At 39.7% G+C, this 17,387-nt stretch overlaps 1 protein-coding gene across 3 annotated transcripts in view; it reads left to right on the top strand.

The window, feature by feature from the left end:
- The window catches only part of LOC308089518 (ceramide transfer protein-like), a 75,971-nt gene extending 63,627 nt beyond the window's left edge, over nt 1-12,344 (top strand). For all 3 annotated transcript variants that reach the window (XM_080434294.1, XM_080434293.1, XM_080434295.1), the window contains 6 exons: nt 1,272-1,404; nt 3,199-3,269; nt 6,361-6,489; nt 8,803-8,932; nt 9,615-9,747; nt 11,895-12,344. In XM_080434294.1, the coding sequence (XP_080290420.1) occupies nt 1,272-1,404; nt 3,199-3,269; nt 6,361-6,489; nt 8,803-8,932; nt 9,615-9,742 (591 nt within the window). In that variant the 3' untranslated portion in view covers nt 9,743-9,747; nt 11,895-12,344. The remainder of the gene's footprint in view (nt 1-1,271; nt 1,405-3,198; nt 3,270-6,360; nt 6,490-8,802; nt 8,933-9,614; nt 9,748-11,894) is intronic.
- Nucleotides 12,345-17,387: the final 5,043 nt, after the last annotated feature.

The raw sequence follows: 17,387 nt of genomic DNA, 5'->3' as shown, positions 1-17,387 counted from the left end.
TGTGTAAAGAAACTAAGTACATTTACTCAAGTACTGTACTTAAAGTACACTTTTGAGGATTTTTTTCTTTACTGGAGTATTTCCAATTTTCAATACTTTTACTTCTACTCCACGCAAATATTGTACTTTTACTCCACTAGAATTATTTGACAACTTTAGTTACTAATGATTTTGACGCGACGCATTGTGAGCTTGTACATCTGCTATTTCCAAAGATTTTTACTTTATTGATACCAATTGCATTGCAGTATTGATACTTTTACTTAAAGGTAGGGTAAGTGATTTTCTTTGGTTAAAATAAGTGTTAAATAGCTCTATATTCTGATAGTACTCATTGCTATAGAGTGTTTGTTCAGTAAAAGGAGTCTCCTTGTCTCTCCAGCTCTTTATAAAACAGAAAATGCATTTTCGTTTCAGTTTCAGTTTAATTTCCAATTTTATCCAATCAGGACAGAGAACTCAATCAGGATACAGATTAAACAAGTGACATTGGAAGTGATGACACTAAGAAATGAGCAGGCAAAATTGGAACTGGAACACTATAAAATGAAGCTTAAAAATGGGTACTTTCTCCTGATTGGCTGAGATTTTGACACCTACCGGAAAATGTAGTTTCTGTTTATTAAAGAGCTGGAGAGACAGGGAGACTCCTGTTACAGAACAAACACTCTATAGCAATGATTACTATCAGAATATAGTGCTTTAACCTTTTAACAAAATACTTTTTGTTTTAACCAAAATATATCACTTACCCTACCTTTAAGTAAAACATTTGAATACTTTTCCCACCACTGCATACAGTCAACATGTCTTCCTCTTGGCTTTCCTCTAAAGGACCATTTACACGTGGCTGTGTGCCACCTGAAAATAGCTGATCTACAAGCTCACAATGAGTCGCACGTTGTGAGCTTGTAGATCAGCTATTTTCAGTGCAATAAATGGTACACCACTAAGTATAAATCAGACATAACCCGTCCCTAACCCATGTTGACTGGTCTCAAAGCCACCCATACAGTCATATTATAATAATATTATTATTATGTAGGTGTACAGGAGAGAGGTGGAGGAGAACAGTACTAATAATATTATATTAATATGTATTATTATCATGTAGGTGTACAGGAGAGAGGTGGAGGAGAACAGCATCGTGCTGGACCCTCATATTAATATTAATATTAATATTATCATATAGGTGTACAGGAGAGAGGTGGAGGAGAAAGGCATCGTGCTGGACCCTCATATTAATATTAATATGTATTATTATTATGTAGGTGTACAGGAGAGAGGTGGAGGAGAACGGCATCGTGCTGGACCCTCTCAAAGCCACCCATGCAGTGAAAGGAGTGACGGGACACGAGGTGTGTCACTACTTCTGGGACACCTCTGTCAGGATGGACTGGGAGAGTAAGTCTTCATCATATCATCATCATCATCATCAGCCAGGGTTTCTGATGGTTATTATTATGATATTATTATGATATTATTATTATTATATTATTAGGCCAATATTAAGGCCTTAAAGGGGAAATCCACCCATTTTCAATATTTAACTATGTCATTAATATAGCATAAAGGAGTTGTGTGGAAATAAGAAAAAATTTAAAAAAAAATTAACATTGCAAAAAAATTTAACATTGCAAAAAAATTAACATTGCAAATTACACCATGATGAGTCATCACAGTGTAATTTGCAATGTTAATTTTTTTGCAATGTTACATTTTTTTGCAATGTTAATTTTTTTTTTAATTTTTTCTTATTTCCACACAACTCCTTTATGCTATATTAATGACATAGTTAAATATTGAAAATGGGTGGATTTCCCCTTTAACCAGGCCTAGAATGTTGTCATTTTAGGGGCAAGGCCACTTGGCCTATGGTGGTGTTCATTTTTTGAGGGCACAAAGGCCAAATGCCAGGGCAGGAAGGCCATCAAATAAAACAAGATTTTAGTCTACTGAAAGAATTAATTGAATTTAAGGGTTAAGGATGATTTTTAATTTAATATGTAGACTATCTGCAGTGAAATAAATAAATTATGGTCTTTACAATCTGATCCATGCTCAGCCCTGCACCAATCAAAGTCACTGGATTGGTTTAAAGATGGAGACTCGAGGGAGTTAGGAATTCAGAATTTCAACAAAAGACACTGGAAAGAAAGAGACACTGGTGTCTACATATTGAAAAAAACAGAGGAGGAAGTGGTACAGTCAGCTGGGGCATTAAGGCCACTGTGGCCTCAGGGCATGCCATTTCTTTGAGGGGCACAAGGCCAAACTGAGGGGCAACGACGGCCATGGCCTTCGTGGCCTCCATGAAATTCCTGCCCTGGCCTTAACCATCCATTGCATCCACTAACTACCTGACTATTACAGTCTAACCTGTAAGTAGTGGTCTATAATGTAGTGCCTTAACAGGTCAGCTGAACCACGTTATGAAGGATTAATCTGAAATGCCCATTTCTGTGCATTGCCTTTTGATTAGAAAATGTGTTCAAACGCAATTGATCATTGAGAAACCATTACGCACGCAGCATGCACAAAGGTAATGTAGCTCATTAATGTATTTGTACAAGATGACCCTGCTACTGTATATAAAATGTGTATATTACTCGTTCATGTTCATATAGTTCAATACATAATATAATGCTGTAGGCCTAAGTGTTAGGCTGTATTTACACACCTGCTTGTCATTAATGCATACAATGAAATATGACCATTATTTTTATCAGATGTCCGATAAATTTGAATCATTCTGGACATTGGGACCGGCAGATTAAAATCCTAGCCCGACCTCTGATATTTATATATATATTATTATTTGTTTCAGGGGCATGTCATGTGGTCTACCTGCCCAGCCTTTGTGATCTACCTTTTGGGCTCCCCTGATCTAGTTCATATTTACATATATCTCTGTCTGACTGATCTAGATCATATTTACATATATCTCTGTCTAACTGATCTAGATCATATTTACATATATCTCTGTCTAACTGATCTAGATCATATTTACATATATCTCTGTCTAACTGATCTAGATCATATTTACATAGATCTCTGTCTAACTGATCTAGATCATATTTACATATATCTCTGTCTAATTGATCTAGATCATATTTACATATATCTCTGTCTAACTGATCTAGATCATATTTACATATATCTCTCTATGTCTGACTTGATGTTTTCATGTCTTTTCAGCCACCATAGAAAACTTCAACGTGGTTGAAACCCTATCGGAGAACTCTGTCATAGTTTACCAGACACACAAGGTGAATATATATATACACATATATATGTATTAATAATACTTCATTGTTTACCAGACACACACGGTAAATATATATATATATTTACACATATATATGTATTAATAATACATCATTGTTTACCAGACACGGTTGTTTTTAGGATTGATTTAAAAATTATTTTAATAGTTTATAAAGCTCTAAATGGTCTGGCACCCTCCTACCTCTCTGACTGCCTAGAGAGATATGTTCCAAACCGGGCCCTCAGGTCTTCAAGTGCTGACCTGCTCGAGGTGCCTACAATGACATATAAAAAATACGGTGAAGCAGCATTCTGCTTTTACGGACCGACAGTGTGGAATAAACTCCCATTACACTTAAGACAGGCAGCCTCTGTCGATAGCTTTAAAGCACAGCTCAAGACCTATTACTTCACTCTTGCTTTTAGCTGATTCTTTGGTTGATTTTTAATTCCTCACTGTATTCCCTATTTTAATGTTGTTTTATGCTTTTGCTTTTATTTTATTTTATTTTTGTTTGCTTTATTGTTAAATTGGTTGTAACTGTAATTGTATTCTTGCTCTGTAAAGCACTTTGAGCTGCATTTCATGTCATGAAAGGTGCTATACAAATAAAGTTTATTATTATTATTATAGTGTGAATGTGTTGTGGTGATAATAATCAGGGTTTCACACATAACTGGTGCGCATGCGTCGTCAAAATGCATGCTGCGCGGCACATCAGACGAAGGGAGACGCTCTCGCGTACCAACAGCGGGAACAGGAATTTACTTCCTGAAGCCACACTCAGACATTCACGCTGATGCACGCGTCCGCCCCATACGCGCCCCATACACACCCATGGGGCGGAGGCGGAGGGGACGCATGCTGCACATGTGTGAGTGTGGCCTCGAATCCTGACACAGTCAGTCGCACAGCTGCGTTACATGCACTCGTCACCAATGATGGTGCAAAATATTCCGTGAACGTCCCAATCTGGCGGGTAAAAGCAGCGCCTTTTATTAGGGCTGTGAATCGTCTGCTATCTCACAAATCGATTCGATTCCGATTCTTGGGGTCACGATTCCGATTTTTATCGATTTTTTTCAAAATAAACGATTCTCGATTCAAAATCGATTTTTTTCCGATTCAAAAGCAATTTTTTCCGATTCAAACGATTCTCGATTCAAAACGATTCTCGATTCAAAACGATTCTTGATGCAAAACATAGGATTTCAGTATCTACTCCAATCTGCTGGCATGAGAACAGAGTACATTTATGTAGCTTTTACAATGGACCCTTCGCTAAACCCCACCCCAAAAGCGATTGTCCAATGCCAGCTTAGCAACCGTTGTTAGCCTGGCATAGGTCTGGCAAGCTTTCGTTACCTGCCATAGCTGTCAATGTTATTTCGCCCGCACACACACAATCATTTGCAACATAATAGCAAGAATAGGAATACCACGATAACGCAATGGTGACTATGAACCACGTACCCAAACCCGTTGGAGGCTGCTTTTCCCAAGCTGAAATCTGCACTTAAACTGCAAGGCTGAATATGGCTGTGTTGTTGAACACATACACAGACACGACTCACTCGCCCAGGTGCCACGTGGTGTCAATAATAGGCTACTAATCACCGTAATCGTAACAAAATTCAGAATCACAGCGCTGCCTGTTTCGGATTCCGCACGTTAAAGTATATTCATTCATTTGTTCGTCTATTTATTAACTGCTACTGTAGTCTTACCCTGCGGTACATAAACTCCTGTTACAGTCATGGATCAACTTCAACCTGGTGTTTAGACTTTCTCCATTTACGGTCCGTACATATATATAAACGTTCAGATTTCAAATATAAATTGCTTAGCCTATGGCCACGGATGTTAAAATGATGCACGGGACTCTCAAAAGTACCCGTATATTCTGTATTGTTCAATAAAAAGCATTTTAATCCGATCGGTGGCCATTTTCTCAGAGTTATAATGTATCAGAGTGCAATACACCTACCAACCGATAGGGTCGCTTAGTTGAAAGCATATGGAGAAAATGGCCACCGATCAGATTAAAATGCTTTTTATTGAACAATACGGATGATACGGGTACTTTTGAGAGCCCGTACATAAATGTAACATCCGTGGCCATGGGATAAGCACTTTATATTTGAAATATGAACGTTTCTGTAGATGTACGGGCTATAAATGGAGAAAGTGCAAACACCAGGTTGAAATTCATCCATGACGGTCGAGACAGACGACCATCGTGTATCCATGGCTATTACTCCCTCTAACATTTCCCGTGTTTTTAGTTTATTGAAATAATGTCATGCACATTTGTCCAGTGCATAGCCTACTGCAGGCCTTGTTGACTAGATTTAGAAGAGATTTTGAAGCTATTGCTGCTGAAATGATCGATTATTTTCAAGGGGAAAAGCCGTCATTTAACATGCAAGTCAATGGGTGAGAAGCAGAGATTGCCAGGCGCTGCCAGGCCTGGGTGTGACTAACTTCGCACCACCAGTCACAGAGTGGAGTGGGTGGGGCTTAGCGAAGGGTCCATTGTAAAGGTTTTATCAACTGATAATAATGTAAACACACAAAGGTAAATCCAAGATCCTAAAAAAAAAAAAAAAAAAAAAAAAGAATCGATTTTTTTAAAATGAGAATCGATTCTGAATCGTCCAACAGTAGAATCGCGATTCGTATTCGAATCGATTTTTTCCGACACCCCTACCTTTTATACAGGGACAAATAATTTCAGTCACCCAGCTTTTGATAAACATGAGAAAAGTAAAGAGCACATCAACATAGTGCAAACAATTGATAACAGGAGCAGCCAGGATCGGAGTCGCCCTCTTGACGAGGCTAAGGAGTTAATGTCGGGAGTGCTAATCGGGGTCCCGCATCGCGCAGACCGTTGCACAGACAAGTTATCCATGTATCCCTCTTTTATCCATCCTGTGAGACGTGTCGCGGCAAATTGTATTTATTTCTTTATTTGGTGCGCACCAAGTAACATATCCAGGTGCTCCCCTGAGAACTAGACCATAAAAGTTGATAATAATGATCTCCATAAGATGAGATTAACCAATGGTTTGAAACCTGTTTCCTTCCAGAGAGTTTGGCCCGCCTCCCAGAGAGACGTGCTCTACCTATCGGCAATCAGGAAGATCATGGCGACCAATGAGAACGACCCTGACACCTGGTTGGTCTGCAACTTCTCCGTGGACCACGACAACGCTCTGGTAGGTTTCTATTGGACACGACTCTGTCACCGTGACAACAATGAGCCTCATGAGTTTAAATGTACACATACGCTTTCAAAGTGACGCTTATTACGCTCTGTTCTCTGTTAACCACTTAGAGCAGGGCTGATGCAACTTTGATGATGCAGAGGGCCACTATATTTACACACTCACTTCAGAGAGACACGTTGTATATACTGTCAGGCAGAAACCTCTTATCTCTGTATTTTAACTTTTTTCTGCATTCTATGTCACACAAAAGTAGCAAAAATAGCAGATCTACAAGCTCAAAACGTGTCGCACTTTTGAGCATGTAGATCTGCTATTTTTGCTATTTTTGAATTGGAATCCTGAAAAGTAACATTTTAATTGAATTTCAAATACTAATTGCTCCCGATGAGCAGGTTGGTCCCTTGCATGGTTTCCTCCTCCATCGGTGTGTGAATGTGTGTGTGAATGGGTTAATGGCACAATCAATGTAAAGCGCTTTGGATAAAAGCGCTATATAAATGCACTATTTATTTAGTTATACTTATGTTAACTTTATGAACTTAAATACAAATACATTGGACATAAAAAAGACAATAGAATGTTAATACTTGTCATTAAGCTACTAATGTTTAAAGGGATATTTCACTTTCAAAAAAACTTTTTGTCATTTTATCTTCTACTCAGGCCTTTGTGAGCCCCCAGACAGTTTATAAGTTGCTCGATTCAGTATTTAGGCATTTGATATTAATTTTATCAGACACGCCCCTTCCTATACAAACCCATTGTAACTTCAAACTCCATTTTAACCATGTTAGATTCATCAAAAACACCCGTCCTTGGTTCTGGTGACTCATAGCGCCCCCCTAATACGCGAGGGGGCCATGTTTTTTCAATTACTTTTTTCATTTAAAAAAATATATATATATTTGAAAATGAAAAAAATAAAATACAATAAAAAAATTAAATAAAATAAATGGAAAAAATTATTAAAAAAAACGGCCCCCTCACGCATTAGGAGGGCAGGGTGAGTCACCAGAACCAAGGACGGGTGTTTTTGATGAATCTAACATGGTTTAAATGGAGTTTGAAGTTACAATGGGTTTGTATAGGAAGGGGGCGTGTCTGATAAAATGAATATCAAATATCTTAATACTGAATCGAGCAACTTAAAAACTGTCTGGGGGGCTCACAAAAGCCGGAGTAGATGACAAAATGACCAAAAGTTTTTTTGAAAGTGAAATATCCCTTTAACAGCTGAAATCATTAATATATCACTATTCTATATTAACCTGGGGGCCACATTAAGTGAAGGTGGGGGCCACATTAAGTGAAGGTGGGGGCCGCATTAAGTGAAGGTTGGGGCCGCATGTGGCCCCCGGGCCACCAGTTGCCCATGCATGACTTAAAGGGATAGTTCACCCCAAAATGACTTTGTTTCTATGTATCAGTCACTCCATGGAGACATGAATTCATGGAGATGTTTTATTTTTTGTCTCATTCCTAAGACAATAATTTGATGACCAGCGGACCGGTAGGCAGCGGTTCCGGTAGTGTCCGGAACTTTGTGTCTCCTACCGGAACCGCTGCCTATACCGATCGGTAGGCGGTAGGGTAGGCTCTCAGGTGGTGCAGTGGTAAAGTCCTGCCCACCACCACGGAGGTTGTGGGTTAGAATCCATGGTGGTTCATCCGGCGGAGGAGGAGGAGGAGGAGGAGGAGGAGGAGGAGGAGGAGGGTGATAATGGTCATTGCATGTACTCCTACGGGCTGGGGGCGGGGCGGGGGGTGTTGGGCGGGAGGAGTAGGATGAAGGCTCTACGTCCTCCTGGTGGGGGCTCCTCACTGACAGGTGAGTCAGTAGGAAACAACAGCAGTGACAACACAGAGATGTGTGAGGAGAGAGTTAATTAGCATAACGACTACATTGGGGAGAAAAAGGGGTAAAAAATAAGTGTCTACTGTAAATAAAACAATCACAGCCAGTCAGTGTGAAGTGGGCGGTGCCTTTGATGAGTTCATTATGCGCATGTGTTGACCTCCTGTTTGTGTTTAATTAGTGTAACTGGTTGCATCTTTGTGTTGCAATCAGCTGCAGCTGTTGAGGCCAGAACAGACACAAACATGTTGAGGCCAGACACAAACATGTTGAGGCCAGACACAAACATGTTGAGGCCAGAACAGACACAAACATGTTGCGGCCGTCCGCAAACATACGGACAGACACACACACACAGTCACATGTAGGAGTGGTTGGCACCACTCTTTTTTTTTTTTTTAAAGGAATGTGACAAAACAAAACAGTGTTTCTCCGTCTTCCTGCAGCCGACCAACCGCTGTGTTCGAGCCAAGATCAACGTGGCCATGATCTGTCAGACCCTGGTGAGTCCACCAGAGGGAGACAAAGAGATCAGCAGAGACAACATCCTGTGTAAGATCACATACGTCGCCAACGGTAAGTTACTTCCAGTGGCGTTCCCAGGATTTAACATTTATTAAAACAATACTTCACACCAGTGGTTATCAAACCTGATCATGTCAATGACCCCCAGATTGATATATAATATAAATGTATTTATGAAACATTATTAACTGTATTTCTGCCAGAGTTATTTCAGATTTTTAGCTGTTGGCTGCCAGAGATTTTTAATTGAAAAACAAAAAGTACTCAGGAGCCGAGATACAGATTTTTTAAGTTTTAAGTTAACAAGGAAGTGGATAGGAGTTTAAATCTTTGATATATCATATCTCCTTGGTCTTTGGGTCTAAAAATAAGAAAAAAACGAAAAAAAAAAAAAAAAAAAAAAAAACTTTTTTTTTTTTTTTTTTTTTTTTTTAATAGAACGCATTTATGCGTTATTGGCAGGCAAGTGATGTATTCAATAGAACGCATATATGCGTTATTGGCAGTAAATGAGTTAATCATTCAAAACATTTCAAGATTTGTCTACAAGCTCACAGTGGATCTTTACTAGTTTAATGACCTCCCCATGCACTGTGTGTGTGTGTGTGTGTGTGTGTGTGTGTGTGTGTGTGTGTGTGTGTGTGTGTGTGTGTGTGTGTGTGTGTGTGTGTGTGTGTGTGTGTGTGTGTGTGTGTGCGTGTGTGCGTGCGTGCGTGTGTGTGTGTGTGTGCAGTGAACCCGGGGGGCTGGGCTCCGGCCTCGGTCCTCAGAGCGGTCGCTAAGAGAGAATACCCCAAGTTCCTGAAACGCTTCACATCCTACGTCCAGGAGAAGACCCAGGGGAAACCCATCCTCTTCTGAACACGGTACCACACACACACACACACACACACACACACACACACACACACACACACACACACACACACACACACACACACACACACACCTAACCCCTGCTCATGATGTTAGGGTGTGATGGCTCAGGGTAGAGGACAGAGTACAGCAGTGTTGGTTTTGACAGCACATTTTGATTTAGTTTTAGTCATAGTCTTTTAAATAGAATTCCATGTAGTTTTAGTCATTCTGAAATGTTTTACTGTTAGTCTAGTTTTAGTCGACTAAATATCATAAGATTATAGTCGACTAAATCTACAGTTGATTTAGTCGACTATAATGTATTGTGGCGGTGCCTTGATGGCGTCGTAATGGCTGATTTAACACTTAGTTGCATGCTGAAAATAGCAGATCTACAAGCTCACAACACGTCGCGCTGCGACGCGTTGTGAGCTTGTAGATCTGCTATTTTCAGAGCGCAACACCGAGCGCAACCAAACATAAAATGACTTGTCTTTTAGTTCTACTGGATCTCTTCTCCACTAGATCCCTCACTGACATTTTAGTCTAGTTTTTATTTGTTGACGAAATTGTCAATATATTTAGTCTTAGTTTTAGTCATCATGGCTTAGTTTTTATTTAGTTTTTATGTAGTTTTTATTTAGTTTTTATTTAGTTTTTATTTAGTTTTTATTTAGTTTTTATTTAGTTTTTATGTAGTTTTTATTTAGTTTTTATTTAGTTTTTATTTAGTTTTTATTTAGTTTTTATTTAGTTTTTATTTAGTTTTTATGTAGTTTTTATTTAGTTTTTATTTAGTTTTTATTTAGTTTTTATTTAGTTTTTATTTAGTTTTTATTTAGTTTTCGTCAGTGAAAAAAGGTACAGCTCGCACACAATGAACACTAGAGTACAGCAACTTGCAATGGAACGAGCAACTCAAGGGACCAGAACCCATTAAAACTCCTCTGTGAGGAAGTTTGATAAACATAACATCCAGAGTGCAGACTGACTGCAGAACCACAATATTAACAAGTGTCTCCTTATGCTTTAATGTGTTATCCTGGGTTTAAGTTAGAATGTGAATGATTTTACTTTTATATCTTTTACCAAAATCAAATCAAATCAAATCAAAAGCCAGCCTAGAGGAGTGCCCACTAGTGTTGTGGAGGCGGAGCTGTGCTGGACTTCACCAAGGCTATCTGCATTGACTCCTCCTCCTTTCACTAGGGCATTAACGAATAGTGATTTATGGTATTCGAATTATTCGACCCAAAAGTATTCGAATAGTCGATTATTCGATTTGATTTTTTTTTTCAATGGCATTGATGACTCGACTCAAGGAATGCGAGTTGACGTCACACCAGAGCTCACAGCTGCGTGTCTGCTCTAGAAAAGCCACAAAAAAAAAAAAATCTCTTTTTTTCGAATAGTCGAATAGTGGTTTGATAGTCGAATAGTCGGTTTGGTATTCGAATATTCGAATATTCGACTATTCTGTGAATGCCCTACCTTTCACCAATAAATCCATAAATAGTGTGAATACATCCATGACCTAAAGTACTAAAGGAGAAGCTCTCTGTCTTCTCTCAATATCTGCCATGATGTCACACAGGTGCGGCAAATTAATGTGATAAAAACTAGACCAGCCAGCCGGCCTGTGTGTGTTACACCATAAGAGGTGACCCGTTGAATACAGAGCCAAATAGAATGATAACGCCCTGCTGGCCCGGTAACCAATTTCTGTGTAACGTGAGAGTCTCCGTGCCGTTCTCAGAGACGAGCTGGTTCAGTGATCAGGAAACCTCACAAATGTGTCGGATGGATTTTCCTTTTCATTTGTGGCAACAAATTAGGTCTTAAATGTAACTAAGTAACGCCATTATTTTGGAAAAGGTAGCTAGTAACTGATTACTCTAATTGCAAAACTAACACGTTAGGTTACTCGTTACACAAAAAAGTATTCTGTTACAGTAACGTATTCTGTTACAGTAACAACGTTAATTGTAACGCTGTTACCCCCAACACTGGTTCTGTTGTGTGTATTTTTCAGGTGTGTAATGTTGTGTGTGTTATATTGTGTGTATTCTCCAGGTGTGTAACATTGTGTGTGTTATATTGTGTGTATTCTCCAGGTGTGTAACATTGTGTGTGTTATATTGTGTGTATTCTCCAGGTGTGTAACGTCAGATCTGCGGTCAGGTGAACATTTCTGGGCGTCGACCACAAGACGCTCGTCAACCAATCACACGAAACCATCCGCCTGTCAATCGAAACAGATTGGCGTACTTTAAAAGGAAGTAAAACGAAAAGAAAAAAAACCTCCATTACCCAGGATGCCGTGCGGTACCGAGGAGGAGGCGGTGCCTAAAGGACACTGGTGTTCTGAATCAAACACTTCATCCAAGGCTTTAAAAAACAGTTCAATCATCTGATTTATAATCCATAGTACCGCGGTGGTGTTGCTTGCACAAAGAAAGCACAGATCTACAAGCTAGCATATTTGTAGATCTGTTTTTTTTATGGCAAGCCACAGCCTAGTGCCATGAAGTATAAATTAAAGCTTAATTTGCATATTATGCATTTTTATTTAACCGCTTAAATCCCAGGATCCGTATTCTGGGGAGGAAGGGGGGGGGGGGGGACCTTCGCAGGAAAATAGCCGATCTACAAGCTCACAACGGAACGCGTTGTGAGCTTGTAGATCGGCTATTTTCCTGCGAAGATATTTAAATGTACAGCGAAAACAGTAAAAGACACTAGTGCAGAGCCTTGCGGGACTCCGCAAAAAAACTACACGGGGTTTAAGTGGTTAAATATTTAAAGGGTAACTTCAGCCATTTTGTTTGTTTAGTTTAGTTTTAGTTTTTGTAAATTGTTTTGTACATTTCTTATGATTACATCATAACTCAGCTTTTTGGCTTCACTTTAATCACTGATGATGTCACGGCTTCTTGCTCGCCCTGCTGCTACAGAGAGAGAGAGAGAGAGAGAGAGAGGGGACTGACCGTTAACCCTTTAATTACACATTTAAGGTAATACAATAAATTACCAGTAATATATACCAGTCAAATATATGTAATAATCACCACTTGGTTTTTCTATAATAACGCGTCTGCTTGTTGTTACGTTTAGATCTGTCACTCATTACCCATTATCAGTGTTTTACTCTGTCATTAAAGGTGCACTTCACTCATTTTCAACCATATCTCCATATAACTGGTCCTCACTAAATGCTCATTATGATATGATGACATCATTATGATATGATGACATCATTATGATATGATGACATCATTATGATATGATGACATCGTGTCTGTTCTGCTGAAGGCTGAAGGTTGATGAAATGGGTGAAATTGTCCTTTAACGGACATCCGTTAAGCCAAGTTATTACATTGAATTTTATGAATATATTACTTGGTAATTTGCATAATTAATGAGCCCTCATTTCCTTTGCCTTTTTGATCTCCCCGCCTCTCTGGTGACAACTTCCTGTCCCTCTGGTGACAACTTCCTGTCGTGTTAGTTTGATGGAGGGACGGGCTGGTTAGAGCTTACAGATCTGTTTCTGTTCCTTTGTGTGGGTCTGTAGATCTACCATGATGATGATGATGTAGTTCACTGGTTCTCAAGGTGTGGTTCGGGGACCCGGCAGGGGTCCAAATGGACCCTTTACGTGGTCCGTAACTGTGAGAGTGTACAAATGTTCCATTTGTACACTCTCAGAGTTAAATAAGCACTGAGGATTGGACAGTGTTGATTCAGGGTTCCATCAGTGATTGTTTAACCTTTTTTAATTTCTCTGGGACTCCAAATGGACACCGTTAAAATCCTCAGTGTTCATTTAACTGACTCTGCTTTCTGACCCGTAATGAGGGTCCATTTGGTTCCATTTGAACCCCCCCCCCCCCTAAATAAAAGAAAGGGTTGGGAACCCAGTGATGATGGTTTAGCTGTCAAAGCGGTTTGCCCAAAGGCACAACGGACACAATGTATTGTACAGAGACGCTCGCCTTTTGAACGGACTGTTAAAAAAATAATAACATGACACATGGTTCTCAATGACCTCATGCACACCGGCTCCCAATTGACCGTGCAGCGATGCGATGCGTTTGTTTTTTTCAATCGAACCCAGTTCGATTTGTGCGTCTTTTCGCATGTGGTAAAAACTGATTGACTAATCGCACCCTGTCTGCAAAGGCCTTTAGTCACATGAGTAACATCTCCACACGGAACCAGATGTTACTCTGTGACAAAGAGCGCCGTCATTTAGTGTGTAGAGCCTCCGTTCCAACGCATCGCACAGATATGGTCGTTTTTAATATCAAATTAAGTAATTGAAAAGTAATTATTTGGGTGAATTACTCTTAACTCTTAATGAATGGCACAAAATCAAATAAAGGCTTTTCCGTGTGTAAGGACCTGAGGAGGTGCTGTTGGGATTATAATCTGTTTATTATATTATAATATAAAATATATTATAATATGTTTGTTCTGTTAATCCCACATTTCACATTGTAACATTAGAGTTACAGACCTGTAAGGGTCCATTTGGTTCCATTTGTACACTTTCAGAGTTACAGACCTGTAAGGGTCCATTTGGTTCTATTTGTACACTCTCAGAGTTACAGACCTGTAAGGGTCCATTTGGTTCCATGTGTACACTCTCAGAGTTACAGACCTGTAAGGGTCCATTTGGTTCCATTTGTACACTCTCAGAGTTACAGACCTGTAAGGGTTCATTTGGTTCCATGTGTACACTCTCAGAGTTACAGACCTGTAAGGGTCCATTTGGTTCCATGTGTACACTCTCAGAGTTACAGACCTGTAAGGGTCCATTTGGTTCCTATCAATCATTTAGCTTGGAACCCCCCTGGAACCCTCTCAAGGACCCCTGGGGGTCCCCGGAACGCACCTTGAGAACCCCCGGTTTAAAGTTGGGATTTCAGAGGGAATCCCTGAGCGGTGGATGTGCCTCTGGGTCCTAGAGGGGGTCGGTGTGTTTGGAGAGAATCCACGTTATAAAGTTGAATCGTTTAAAAGAGGACATTTAAAATCAGCAGAAGAATGAACGTTTAGCCTTTTTAATTTTGATATTTTGTCAAAGGAATCGACATACTTTGTATATTTCTATGTTGTACATCGGAAGTGTTATTATTTGCACTAAATGTAATGCAATTTGACAATGTTCTGTAAATTAAAAATTGCTACAAGAAAAGAAAAAGTGAACTATGTGTAACCGTTTATTTGAATATAGCATCTAAATTAGTTTGACCACATGAAACCTGTATACAAAGGTTCTTTGAAAATAGCAGATCTACAAGCTCACAACGCGTCAGACCTGCTATTTTCAAAAAAGTGAGGAGAAAAAAAGTGTGGAACAACAGAACCACTGATTATAGCAACGCAAGTCCTTTTTTTAAACTGTCAGGATTTAGAAGACATTTGTAGAATCCCCAGGAAGCAAAGATTTGAGTCACAAATGTTTGCTTTAAAAATATATATATTCAAAGATTTGCAAAATTTTTCCCACCATTTTTCCAAAAAATACCAGATCTACAAGCTCATAGCGCGGCACTGTAGATCTGCTATTTTTGAATAGCCCAAAGAAATGTAAAAATGACACGGATGCGTTCCCGGTCTAAAAGGGTTAATATTGCAGTTTATTGTGATAACTATGAGATGCACTGTAATTGATTGAACTGTGTTTTGTGTTGATCGGGTCATGTTGAGTGAGCAGCTAATGATGACCCGCTGTTCCTTACAATGTTATAAGTTAGATGCTTCATCATTCACTCATTTAAACACATGCTATAACAATCAGCAGATCTATTATACATGAACAGATCTGTCTCTGTTAAGACCAAGGGACCAGCTTGAGAGTTTTACATTGACCGCTCTATTCTGTGCCAGTTTTCCCAGCCGCAACGCTACCCTTAACCTGATAATGGAGCTGCGCCGCCCCAATAGGTTATTCTAGCACCTGCTCTACCCGTCACCATTATGCCGACGCCGTTATTTGCGCATGGAGGTGTGCCCGTGGGCGTGTTGTTGCTATATCCCCCACATTGAAATTCTCAACCCACACATGGGTACGGCTTGGGGAAGGGGGATAGTGGATTCTAAAAGCACCCGCTGGTTTATAAAATCACCCGTCAAGTGCACACAGACACTACAATGGCTTTGTGCGTTGGACCATGAGCCATGTTGCCAGCCTTGGAGAGAAATAAGCAACCGCAGTCCGCAGGTCTATGAAAACAAAAAGAAGCAAATAAGAGCACATGAGCACTTCAAACTACTAACTAGAGCTTTCATATCCCCTAAATATTTCAGCCTGGCTCGACTAATAATTGACAAATTAGACCCAGCCCAGCCCGTCAGTCATTTTTCTAAAGAAGCCTTATTTCTCATTAAATCTTGGTAATTCGTTAAGAACAGGAGTCATTCTACCCTAACAGTCTATATTTTATTTAAAAAACAGCTTGGAGCAAATAGGGCTATATAAATATATACACTTCCCCATAACCATTTTAAAAATGATTATGGTTATTCTATGAAATATATGTTTCATAGAATAACCGTAATCATTTTTGCAATGGAGAAATCACATCCGTTACCTTCTGGCCGCTGCCTGTGCTTTCATTTGAAGAAGTAATCCAACATTTACTTTGAGGTGAAAAAGACATGAAGAAAGTTCTGAAGATCCATTATTTATGTCATGTTATGGTTTAAACTTTAAAGGGAGCTCTCTACTGCTGCGTCATGACAAGACAGTGATTGATTTGACCTAGGCTACTTTGGCGTTGCGCTGCCCTGTTGATTAATTATTTGGCATCAGCTGTGTAGGAATATATAACTATTTTAAATGGCTTTCATATACTCTTGGGGATCTGACTAATATGACAAGTTGCTTATTGTGAACACAATAGCCTACGCTACAAATTAATTAATATGTGAATTTATTTGGATGTAAAAAAAACGTAGACCCAGCTCAGCCGGTGCCGACGGGCCGGGTCGGGTCCCGTTGGGTTTGGGCTAAAATCTTAAGCACTTACATTTTTTATAAGATGATCGGATCATAGTGTGATTTTCATTTTGGCTGCTGTCTCATTAAACCCCTGCTGCGGGACGTGCGGGTCAATATTATATTATAGCCTATATTATATATATTAGCCTGCTATATTATTATTATATTCCCCGCGTAAACGCTACGTTCATGACCCCCCAAAATAACCATATTTGAACTGGGGACCCCCCCATTTAGTTTGAGTCGGTTCCACAGATAAATATTGTGAAAATAGCAGATCTACAAGCTCGCCAGGCGTTGGGTGCTCCATTGTGGTCTCGACCCACAGGTTGAGAACCACTGCATTAAAAGCTCCAAGCAAGTTACATGTCTAGTAGGCTATGTTGTTGACCACGTAATGTAATGTTTTTGGTTTAGTGATAGGCTACTCCGTGGCGCGCGCGCGCCTCATTGTATGCTGTCCAAAATAACAGATCTGTAAGCTGTCGACACGACATGATGCAGCGCCGTTGATAGCTTGTATGTCTGTTATTTTGGGTAGGTATAGGCGACGCACATACGCATCGCAGCAATGTGTCTGGATTTGAGAGGCTTTGATTGATGTAAACTTAAAGTTTAGCTCTGTTCGGGATTACTGAA

Source organism: Gymnoscopelus braueri, assembly GCF_963280865.1.
Source record: "Gymnoscopelus braueri genome assembly, chromosome: 7".
NCBI lineage: Eukaryota > Metazoa > Chordata > Actinopteri > Myctophiformes > Myctophidae > Gymnoscopelus > Gymnoscopelus braueri.
Note: the sequence above shows the minus strand (reverse complement) of the source record. Positions and strands in the feature narration are given on the sequence as shown.